General features: G+C 35.8%; 1 protein-coding gene across 2 annotated transcripts in view; it reads right to left on the bottom strand.

Moving 5' to 3' along the window:
- Window positions 1-12,513, bottom strand: part of LOC148303845 (neurobeachin-like protein 1) — a 148,304-nt gene that overhangs the window by 108,148 nt on the left and 27,643 nt on the right. For both annotated transcript variants that reach the window (XM_088269309.1, XM_088269308.1), the window contains 14 exons: window positions 12,156-12,512; window positions 10,463-10,640; window positions 9,253-9,386; window positions 8,413-8,982; window positions 7,535-7,703; window positions 7,313-7,455; window positions 6,004-6,202; window positions 5,587-5,750; window positions 4,731-4,886; window positions 4,505-4,648; window positions 3,574-3,650; window positions 3,276-3,469; window positions 2,670-2,924; window positions 744-931 (listed from right to left, as the gene is read on the bottom strand). In XM_088269309.1, coding sequence (XP_088125435.1) covers window positions 744-931; window positions 2,670-2,924; window positions 3,276-3,469; window positions 3,574-3,650; window positions 4,505-4,648; window positions 4,731-4,886; window positions 5,587-5,750; window positions 6,004-6,202; window positions 7,313-7,455; window positions 7,535-7,703; window positions 8,413-8,982; window positions 9,253-9,386; window positions 10,463-10,640; window positions 12,156-12,512 — 2,928 coding nt within the window. The remainder of the gene's footprint in view (window positions 1-743; window positions 932-2,669; window positions 2,925-3,275; window positions 3,470-3,573; window positions 3,651-4,504; window positions 4,649-4,730; window positions 4,887-5,586; window positions 5,751-6,003; window positions 6,203-7,312; window positions 7,456-7,534; window positions 7,704-8,412; window positions 8,983-9,252; window positions 9,387-10,462; window positions 10,641-12,155; window position 12,513) is intronic.

Below are 12,513 nucleotides of genomic sequence, written 5' to 3'. Positions count from 1 at the left end.
TATTAATTTTACAAACCGTCCATAAAATTAGTTTGTTGTGTATTTTACCTCGAATATTTAATATATGGTTAAGTTATACATTTAAGAATAGGTTCATATTTATTATGTATTATTTTTAAGACTGTAAAGTGCAATCAATTAAATATGTAGGATAGTAGTTTAATGTGAAGCATTTAATTTATTTTTTGTACCATTATGAAGAAAAAAATGCTATTGATTAAATAAAAATTAACTAAACAAAACTCAATTATTGTGGCTTATAAAATGTTATTTGTTGCGCATGTACCTTTGCAAATTCCCTTTTCAGATTTTTAATTATATTAAAAATAACGATAATAAAAGAAGAATTGAAAAATAACACAAAATTCACAACATTTTGAGTGTGTCCAAATACTGGTTAAAAAATCTGGGTTTTCTCCATTAACGAGTTATTTTTCATATTGTTTTTTGACATCTCATCAAAGATGAAGAAGAATATGGAACTCTGGGCATTTACGGGGATGGTTTTAGTGATTACTTTACACACGTGTAATATTCACCGATTCTACCCATTTTTGACAACCACACTACTCAAATTCTTGGAGGTTCTACATATACTTATGAACTAATTTTGAAACATTATTCTTAATTCACTAAAACTTCACTAGAGATGATTCCAGACTTCATCTTTGATGAGATGTCAAAAAATATATATAGAGTATATAGCCCTCCGATGAATCCCTAAAATGAAATGTGTGTCCTACCTTATACTCCATAAAATGCGCCCACTGCTCCCCGAGGATGTATGTCTGGAAGTCGCTGAAGAAGACGGGACCGACGTTGGTCCTCGGAAGATCAGGCAGATACTTGTGGAGGTTCATGGACCCTCGAACCTTCTCCAAGAGCGCTTTCATCACCGGGAGCAGGAATGAGTACTGGTCGTGATTTTCAACTGCAGAAAAGAAAGACGATTAAAAAAATCAATGTGTTCTGGTTCACGTTTTTGACATCTCGACATATCGCTCACTCCTTTCAACAACGTCATATAATATATCAAAAATTGTCAATTTTCAGTTGTGCATGTTTTCGGAATGCCCAGAAAATGTGCTATGTATATCCCAGCAAAAGCGGCATATTTTTAACATAATATTTACCCGCTACAGGGAAGAAAGTGTTGGTTATGCATTTCGAAGAAAAGGTATTGTTAATACATTTTTTTTAAATATACTAAATATTTTTCAAATGGAGAATTAAACTTCAGGTTTTACCTAAAAAGATCTGTTGCTCAGTAAAAAGTTCAACAAGTGGCTTGATATTTATTTTTAATACATTGTATTATATTTTTAAACATAAAAACGATCTCTTGAAAAATTAATGTTTTTTTTTTATATATGATGTTGTTGAAAGGAGTGAGCGATATATGAAGAAGACTATGGAAGTCTGGGTATTTAATAAAGCCTGGGCAGTGAATGAAATGAAATATTTGGGTGTAATATTGGATTCAAAATTAACCTAAAATGCAAAATTTTTAACATGTTTATAAAAAAATTTCAAAAACTTTTTTTTTTAGTTGATTAAGGAATAAATAAAAAAATTTAAATACTGCAGAACTCCTTTATAAAAGAATAATTATTCCACATGTAGATTACTGCTCAACACTATTGTTTTTGGCAAATGAAGGAAATTTAAATAAATCGGAGACTATTCAAAATAAAGCTATGAGAATAGTAATTACGAAAAGATGTCATAAAAAAAAATATGAGAAAATATCAGAGGATAGATAGTACTTGAACATTTAAAAAAACATAAATTACAAATTGATGATAATAAGGAAGGCAAAGTAAAAAGGGAGTTTAGGAAAGGAGGTAGAGGGAAAAACTAAGAAAGCAGGTTTGATGGACAGTTAGGGCGTTTGTCCACTATACGGAATTACACGGAATTTTACCGTCCGACCCGTCAGTTAGCGTTTTAAAATGATGATTGGCTTGGATTGGCTTGTGCTTTTGTCCATCTTTCTTCGGATCGGAGCTCTTGATCGGTGCGTGAACATGTAGCGCGTAAATTCGATCACGCTAAACTGTCGTAGTCGCTTTCATTTTTCAAAACCGGACTGCCGGACGGTAAAATTCCGTGTAGTGGAGAAACGCCCTTAGGATTCTTATGATAAATAGTAATGTCTCAGACATTCCTTAAAAGTTATTAGAGAAGGTACATTTTTTACAAGGAGAGGTAATTCATTCCATAGTCTGGCCGCTTGGACAGAGAAGGAATTACTGAAGAATGATGTGTTATGGCGAGGAATGGAAAGTGTTCTTTCATGGGAAGAACGAGGTGATAGGCCATGATCTGAGAGGTATATTAAATTTTCAGCAAGATATTTAGGTGCATTGGGGTTGTGAAGAATATTAAAGAGCGTGAGAGATTGAAAATTTATGCACTGGTTGAAGTGAAGCCATAAATGACCATTCACCGACTATACTCAACGGAACTTCGAGACGCCGGACTGACACGGGAGGAAGCCAAGGAGATGGCGCGTGACAGAGTGATTTGGAGACGTCTTGTGTTGGCCATATGCTCCACCTAGGGAGCTAACATGGAAAGAAGAAGAAGATGTGAAGCCATTTTAGTTCCGTGCAAGAAGGTGAAACATGGATATCAGTCAATCTAGAAAGTTAGAAATATGGAGTCACCTTCCACGGCGTGCTTCATGGCCGTGCCTACAGAGCACAGCAGGAAGGCCGTCTCGGCCTCCGGGTCGGCGGAGGTGCGCGCGGCGCCCGGGGCGCGCAGCAGCGAGTGCAGCAGTGCGCAGGCCGGCGCGGCCAGGGGCGCCCGCGCCCGGCCCTCCGCGCTGCCCGCGCACGACACCACCACGCCCAGCCCCAGCCGCGCCAGCTCGCGCCGCACCGGGTCCGCGTCCTCCTCTGTGAACACCTTCAGCGTGTCTGAGGGAAAAAATTTGCACTATGAGATGTGATTCTCGTAGGTATTGTACCATTTTTAGACCTTTGAACCCTCCTTATTACCCTTATCAACGTATAAAATTAAACTTTGTTTTAAAATCACTATAAATATTTTTTTTATAACTTAATTATACTAAGTGTACCGGTTTTGAAGCTAACTCAAGTTAGTCTGCCCAGACTTCCATATTGTTCTTCCTCTTTGATGAGATGTCAAAAAATAATATGAAAAATAACTCCTATAATCGGAGATAATCCAGATTTGTGAACAAGTATTTGGACATACTCAAAATGTTGTAAAAAAATCCATAGGTTAAGTGAATAAAAAATACAAACCAAGTAAGGCAAGAACCCCATCTAGCAGCTTGGAAGAGCACTTCTTGTTATCATCCTTGTTGGGGTCCAACACAACCAGATCATAAACTAGTCGCATCAGATACATAGCATTTGATTTTGCACTCAATGACGTAGAACCAGACTCCTTGAGGTCTAACAGGGCGGCTTGTACACCCATTTCCAAAAGACGGAGCCTTGAAAACATGAAATAGAAATCAAAACGTGAACTTGCATACTTAAAAAATATTGTATAAATATTTCAAAGAATTTTATCTGTATAAATGCGGATATAATTTACCTTAATTGAAGATGAGAGCAGAACAACTCATTGTTAAGTGCGAGAAGATTTATACAAGCCATTACTTGCCCTCTTTCCTAAAATAAACAAACATTTTGATAACGTTTTCTTCCCGAAGATATGTATTTACTACAACTTGACTTTAAAAATGAGAATATCAGTATAAAATATAATAGATACGGGCTCAAAATTTTTGTATTCCTCCGTAGTATAATTACGTATAACATAAAAGTATTATCATATAAAGTTATATTATTATATTAAAACCAATATTTTTAGCTTTTCCACTTTAGTTTTATTTGACCAGCGACCGGGTTTCGTCGTTACCGACATCATCAGACTGGTGACCAGTCTGATGATGTCGGTAACGACGAAACCCGGTCGCTGGTCAAATGAAAATAAAGTGGAAAAGCTAAAAATATTGGTTTTAATCTAATCATATATTAAAATGCAATTCCATCACGAAGTGTCAGTGGATAATATAAAGTTATTTATTTGCAGGGACGGAAATAAATAATTTGTAAAAAATCAGGGATAAAATCACCGATACACAAACGTTTCTCAGTGTGTGCATGCGTGGCGTGTTTTGCGTATACGCGCATATCGTAGCGTGTTTAGAAGCGCAGGTCATCTCGCGAGACAGTCATGTTGCGACACTAGGTATTGCGGCTACTTGTGATGTATTTTCTATCGTTTTAGATACTTACTAGAGCTAGCATTACAAAATTGTTACATTTCAACTTTAACTTTGGTCAATAAAAGCAACATTTAGAAATATTCATGATTTTCCCATTTTTAAAACACATTTTCATATGGTGTACTAAATACATATCACCGTTGCACGCTGAATTTTTTAGCAAGGGAAAGGTTTAAGATTTAAAACATAAAAAAATTGAAAATTATTGATAACGGGAAAGCAGAATAGATTTACCTTCCAGGACTCTTTGGAAAACCCTTCTACGCCTCTCCAAAGTATCGTAAACAAGATATTTGAGACAAGATAACTTAAGTTTTCCTCTTTATCAACATACTTATCACCGAGATCTAAATCGGAGCCCAGTAGCGTTTCGGAAAGCTGGAAAAAAGAGAAAATTCATAAGTACACTGCTCGTAAATTAGCATGATTTTTACTTTACATAATAAAATTAAGAGCTTACAATTTTTGATGCACCACTCTCCCTCGTTTTATAATCGGCTGTTTCATCAGATGCTTTTGTATCTTCATCAACACTTGACATTGAAACTGATCTATTGGATATTACAATCGAATCGGTATCAGCGTTGAATTCCACTGAATCTGACTCGGTAAATGTCTAAAAGAAAAATCAATTAAATATAATAATTTCATTAATTGATTCCAGTCACTTTGTGGTAAAATTAATTTTTATTTAAGTTTCATTAAGTAAATACCACATCCCGCATCATTTTTAAACATTTGAAAATGATGCGTAATGCACCAAAACACGTGTCACAACAGATTTTAAGAAATAGTCGTATTTACTGAGTAAAACTAAAATCAAAAACTGATAATTTTTCATATTTATTTTATATTACCCTGAGGCGCAGAATTTAATACCTTGCCTTCACATAAGCAATGATTAATATTACAATTATATTATTTATTGATTTGGCATTAACTTTGTAGAATGACATTGATTATTATTTAAAAATTAAACACTTGAATATACCACTTGATTAGTTTTATTTATATACACGACTAGTTTCGAAAACTTACAATAAAACTCATGAAGTGGTATATTCAAGTGTTATTTTTTTTTTAATAATCAATATTAAAATGCGTGAATACAATGCAGTGTCCTATGCACCATTACATTTTTTTTAAATCATGTAAAATGCATCCATCACAACATATGTAACAATAGATTTGAAGAAATATTGGTATTTACCATGTAAAACTTAAATTTCAAAAAATATATACAATAAATTGCTTTGCACACAAAACATCAAATAAAGGTCACAGAACTTAAGTTTTTTTTTTTTAATAATTCATACCGGCAGATGAGGTCTGCTCAAGTGTCCTAATTCCCCGAGACTCTCCTGAATATCAACCGTCTTCTGCCTTATCACCGAGCACACCGACGCAACTGCGGTTGTCAAATTATCAGCTGCATACTGCAAGTTACCCGCCACTGCACCAGAAACAGAGCCTGCTATTTCTGAAAATAAAATATGATCAGAAACTGCATTTGCACATTAAAAACAATAATTTCTTCCAAATTCTCAGCATTTGGCCAATGTATATTTTGTAAAACATCAGGAACTGAGTTCATACTCATTCACCGTTTTCAAACCATAAAATAGCTCACAAAACTTGATACACATCAATATACTGAGAGTATACGTCAGGGTTACTAATATTATTAGCATTTTTGTAAAAAAATAGATAAGTAAGAAAAAATATGTATTTACCTTTAATTTCGTGCTCTATAACATTTGCAGCTTCACTTAGAGAAGGAATGTGAGTATGATGAGAGAAGGATCCTGAATCCGGCTCCAACTTCAAGGATTCTTCGTCGAATGTCATTAGGTCTATGGCTTCATCCACTGCAACGGTCTCACTTATGCATCTCTTGATCAAAAGCCGAGCTATGCAATCCTGCCAGCCAACCTGGGATTATAGAGACACAAATGTAATTAGACATGAAACCATAAAGACCATCGCTGTCAAATCTGAACAAGAATAATTCATGTATGAAATGTTAAATCAAACACTGATTTTTTGAGTCTACTAAGTATGTACAATAAAATACAACTTGGTAGATTCAAAAAATCTTCTTCTTCTTTCCATGTTCGCTCCCTAGGTGGAGCATATGGCCAACATAAGACATCTCCAAGTCACTCTGTCACGCGCCATCTCCTTGGCTTCCTCCCAGGTAAGTCTGGCGTCTCGAAGTTCCGCTGAGTATAGTCGGTGAATGGTCGTCAGCGGCCTTCCGGGGCGCCGGAATCCTCAGGGTTGGAAGAAGAGACATGAGGGGTTGATGCACTCAGGTGGCATTCTAAGAACATGTCCCAACCATGTCTACCTTCTCCTCTTTAGGAGTTCTTTTCCTCACATCATCATTCCTGATGAAGTCGTACCACTTTATACCCAGTATTCGCCTCAGGCACCTATTTTCAAAACTTGCTAGTTTCTTGCTTTGAGCTTTGTTTTTTGTTTTTTTTTTCAAAAAATCAGTGTTTGATTTAACATTTCATACATAAATTAAAATGGAGTTCTACAAATTGAACTCCAAATTTATAAATAAGAATAATTCAGTAGAACCTCGAGATAATGAAATAATTGGAGGGAGGGGGTGTCCGTTAAAGCCAAAAGTCCGTTATATAAAAATAAGTTTAAAAAAAATTCAAAAACTTTTTGAAAATATGAACACTATATTTAGATATAAATAAACAATACGAAACACAAACAAAATTTGATTTGTTGTTTTCGAACACTCGTCATAAAGTGACGTTGCTATTTGATATCGAAGCGCTTGTTTTTGGTAATCCTGCTTTGAAAAAGGAATCATGTTTTGTTTGCACTTCTGAAGTTTTGAGACATAATTTCTGACTATCATAGCGCTAAAAATTGTTTACATGCGCCGACGCAGCATATATAATATTGATAAGACTTTACATTTAATTTTTTACGTTTGACTGGATTTTTGTCCGCTATATCCGAAATTCGTTAAATAGAGGTCCTTTATATTGAGATTTTACTGTATTCAAACCTTACCAGCTTCGCAATGATAAATGGCGCATTGAGGTTGATAAATGTTGCTGCTAAAAGTTTTTTTGCCAACTCCAATTTGATGTCGATAGACTCAAAGGTCAGACAATGTAATAGCGCCAAAATGCCGGCGTATCCTCCTTTCGTTTCTAAAACCAAACCAAAACCATAAAGTCACAAATACAAGAGAATGAGATACAAAATTAATTAGGATAGTGAACAGTTTACCTCCGTAGCACATAAGATCGAAAAGATTTGTAGCCAACTCAAGTGTGATTGCTTTGGGGTCCATAAAACCGATGATGCCCGGTAGCATTGTAATATTCCCATCTTGTAATTGCATTGTGGATTTATTTCTGGAATGCACTCTATCAGTTCTGACTACCATAAGTAGAAACTGGAAATACAAAATCAGTGTAAATATTTATCACTTAAAACTATGTGGGTTAAAAAAAGTTTAAGCAATGAAAAAGATATTAGCAGTTCTGGTATAAACAATTGATTTTGTAACAACTTTTTAGTAAAATGTGAGTTTTTTTACTGTCGCACATTTTACGATAGTCCTGTATTAAGGTACATTGAAAAAATTCCCGTGGCCGAGAGTTAAATATATAAAACGAAACTATAAATACAGGGTGGCACGAAATTAAACACCCCATCGGAAGATGTTATAATTTTTGCAAATGGTGCCGTACGTCAATCATATTTCACATTTGTGAACTAGACAGCTGCAGTATACAAACAGATTGATAAAACAGGAACAAATATGTATCAATACTGGCGGCGGCTACTTGACGGAGATCATCTTTTTCACTTTACAAAAAAATTGTTAAGGTCCAAATAAGGCTTTTCATCAATCAAAATCTTTTGTTTTTATTTGGTAAAAAGTTATAAAAAACAAAATTGGATGATTAATTTTGCGCCACTATAGATCTGTTTGTATACTGCAGCTGTCTAGTTCACAAATGTCAAATATGATTGATGTATGACGCCATTTGCAAAAATTATAACATTTTCCGATACGGTGATTAATTTTCTGCCACCCTGTATAAAACATTATAAAAGTAATCGCTCAAAAATAATACACAAAATTAATATCTTCCCACCTTCACCAAAGTTATTTTAAATTCGATCCCAAACGATCTGTTCAGCAGTAGCACATAAAGCGTTTCCCCGGTGAATTTCTCGTGCAAGAGCAAGAATATCTGGTCCTTGCAATTCTTCGCCTCCATCTGAGACATCAACATTTCCATCAGCTCAATCAGCAAAATTTCTTCTTTAACCGACTCTAAAAATCCTAATATACACAGCAACTCGTTGATATTGATATCCTTACTTATAAAATATCTAATAATACCCAAAAATGCTAGTCTTATTGTCTTTGCGTCGCTCGCGCTAATGTTGTCACAATTGGAATAGTATGTCCGGATTACGTCGAAAAAGTACTGTATGCCAAAATTCTTTCTGAAATACAAGCGGTCGTGTTTGATCAGGTTTGTAACATACTGTATGTGACCGATTCGTATGTGAAATACACCTCTAGACCAGATTTTAAAGTTAAACAGAATGCTCTGATAGAGTTCCCTCAAAAGAACGGGGTTAGGAATATCTCTGACTGCTTCCACTAACAGTTGAGTGGCCATTAAAACGTTGACGTCGATCAAAGACGGTTTGCACTGAAAAACAAAGATACAATTTTTAAAAATGCGATCTTTTAATAAATATTTATGTATGTATTAATTTTAAATCAAACACAGTTTTTTTGAGTCTACTAAGTTGTATTTTATTAATAAAAACACATAAAAAATTTATATTGTGACAATTGTTTCACCTTGTTAGGTTAATACATAAATTAAAATGGAATTCTACAAATTAAACGCCGAATCAATAAATAAGAATAAATACATTAAATTTTCAAAACTTTGTAATAATGTATGGAAATATACCTGACAAAGCAACATCCCAATGGTAACAACTCCTTCGTTCTTGACCAATTCCTCTTGATTCAAATGGCTTCCCATTATACTATTCTTTAATAATGTCAAAAACATTGACACGGGGTTGTGGTCCAATTTCCATTCTGGAAAACAAATTTGAGACTATAATATGCATTTATAACTAGCTATACCTGCCCACACATTGTTGTGAGTCAGCCAGGTTAATAGAAAAAGAAGAAAAAAAAATGAGGCAAATGTGGTTCATAATAAAAGCGGAGGAAGACCAAGGAAAACTTGGCATAATCAAGTATTTTAAATACTTTAATGTGGTCAGGTCAGGAGTCGGATTAATCCATGGGAATGTTTGTAGTACACCCAAATAATATTTCCTCTTTGGGCTAGATCACATTATAATCACATCTAATCTTTATTCGCACCCATAGAACACTGCATTGTATTGTCACAGTGTTATCTTGATCGTTAATTACATGAAGGCAAAGTGATCACTCCCGCGCTTCAGGTACCAGTCCAGGGTAATAATGAATAAATATTCTTCTTCTTCTTCTAACCCTTATCCGCACCCAATGGTGCATAGGGCACTGCATCATAGCGACGCAGTGTTATCTTGATCGTTAATTGCACGAAGGCAAGGTGATCAGCCCTGCGCTTCTTGTACCAGTCCAGGGTGATATTAAATAAATATGAGAGTGAAAATCGGCCATATTTATTTTGACCCCCCTGAGAATCGAACCCGGGACCTCCAGCACGGTAGCCAAACGCGCCGACCACTGCGCTACAGAGGTGGACAAATATTAGAGTGAAAAAATCACTTATATCGTAGTCATACAGGTAAAAGTGAACAAGTGCATTGTTTTACAAAAAAGTGATCATTGACTATTTGTTATCTTACTAGCTTAATATTGCCCTGAAAAAATCCCAAAGGAATTTAAACTTGGAAGTATAATATATTGATTTGTTAAAAATTACTAACTGCATTGGTGTTTATTTTCTTGCCAAGCAAAAGTGACTTAAATGGCCCTCCTGAGCATTTTACGTTTTGGTTATTGGTCACTTTCTCCTGTACGACTACAATACACTCGTACATTTGACCCCCCTATGGGAATCGAACCCGGGATCTCCAGCACGGTACCTAAACATAATAACTATGGCAAAAATCACATTATAGAAACTATTGAATATCCGCAAATAAGTGACTGACCTGTATACGAATTTGAAGGCAGAACCTCCCAGTCTTGCAGCTGTTGACTAGCTTGCGCCGCCAGTGGGCTGGGGAGGGCTCGGAAGACATCCATATCAGGGTCCTCACACTCCATCACACCTACGTCCTCGAGGAGTGGGAAGAACACGTGAACGTTGGAGATAGCGTTGATCACTTCCTGAAATGTCAGTTGATACTCTAGATAAGAGTTTAGAACAGGGCTGCCAAACTTTTTCAGCCCCCGGCGCACTTACAAGTTTAGTATTTTGTCAGGGCACCCTACTTCAGTAAGCTATTTGGAAAAGACAGTGTGACTATATATGTATATCCATATATTATAGTCGAAAGAAATAGGTAGGTACCTACAATAATAGTAGTTGGGTAGAAAGATGCTAGCTCTCAAAAAATAATTTGTTGTTTTATCGGTACCCGAGAATTTTTGTGGTTTCAGATAATGATAGAGGATCGACTTACGGCGCCCCTCTTTGGTTTCTACGGCGCACCAGCACGCCGCGGCGCACACTTTGGGAACCCCTGGTTTAGAAATATCAAAAAATTCCCCAAATGTATTGAAATCCACTCTCTTTGTGAACCAAACTCATTGTAAAATTCATTACCACATTTGAATAATATGACATCATATCTACATATGTTATCATATATCGCTCACTCCTTTCAAGAATGTCATAAATCAAAAAACTTGATTTTTCAGGAGAATGTTTTTAAAGTTTAAAAATATAATACAATGTATTAAAAATAAATATCAAGCCACTTATTGAACTTTTTACTGTGCAACAGATTTTGTTTGTGTGAAACTTGGAGGTTTTTTCTCCATTTGAAAAATATTTAGTTTTTTTTTTTTAATAAATAAACAATACATTTTCTTCAAAATGCAAAAACAACACTTTCTGCCCTGTAGCGGGTAAATATTAAGTTAAAAATATGCCTCTTTTGCTGGGATATAGTACGTTTTCTGGGCATTCCGAAAACATGCACAACTGAAAATTGAGGATTTTTGATTTATGACGTTTTTGAAAGGAGTGAGCGATATGTTAAAGACCATTTATAAGAATAAGAAAAATTATTATTTTTGTCATTTTCAAGTTCCCCAAATTGACTTTTCCTAAAAAGTTATCAAAGCAAACCAAAATTCTGTCATATTTATTAATTTGAAAACCTTTTTTTTCCCAAAAAAGTATTTTTTGTAAAACACACTGCTAAGATTGCTAAGATTGTATCACAAAACATTAAAAACCTGAGAACAAGAGTTTGTCTTTATCAAAATTGCTACGATTGTACATATCACCAAACATTAAAATCTGCTCTGAAAACTAATCTCAGTTTTTAACAAACAAAAGTTTTTTAACACTTATTCATATGCAAACCCACAAACATGTCTACACCATTTGATTCACTGAAAAAAACAAATTTATGAGGCGAATGTAATTGAAAAAAGGAGTAGAGGAAGACTGAGAAAAACATAGCACAATCAGGTATGCCAAATACTTGAAAATGGTCAGGTTAGGAGTGGTAATAATCGGCGGGTATGTATGAGGAGATGTATGAGTGGAAGGAGCAAAGAATGTTTGCAAAGATAGAGTGGTGTGGCGTTCTATTCTCTCTGCCTACCCCTGCGGGGAAGCGGCGTGATGGTTAGTTAGTTAGTTAGTTAGTTAAAATAATAATGCCTAACCTTCACATTAGTGGTATTAACTCTCAACGCCGAAGTGTTGCCATTATAATTGGTAGACGATGCTAAATTCATGCAGCATCCCTCCCACGTGGCGAGGGCGCTGTAGCAGAACACCAGGCGGCTGAACATCTCCTGACTATCGGGTCCTTCCTCGGAGCACAGGGCGGTGTGGCAGTCGGCTCCTGCCTCGTGCAGCCACCGTGCCGCACTCGGGGTGAATGTGTCGTTGAAGAGAGACGCGTGGGCGATGTGACCGTGGAGAGGGACCTGGTTTTGTACGCCGTGCGAAGGATCTATCGCGTTGACTTGTCCCGATTTTCCGGAGCCCATTGTGCCGAATGAGAGGTAGGATGGTGCC

This window comes from Brachycentrus maculatus, unplaced genomic scaffold, assembly GCF_059751285.1.
Source record: "Brachycentrus maculatus isolate JH-2025_06_01 unplaced genomic scaffold, ASM5975128v1 h1tg000344l, whole genome shotgun sequence".
Lineage (NCBI taxonomy): Eukaryota > Metazoa > Arthropoda > Insecta > Trichoptera > Brachycentridae > Brachycentrus > Brachycentrus maculatus.
Note: the sequence above shows the minus strand (reverse complement) of the source record. Positions and strands in the feature narration are given on the sequence as shown.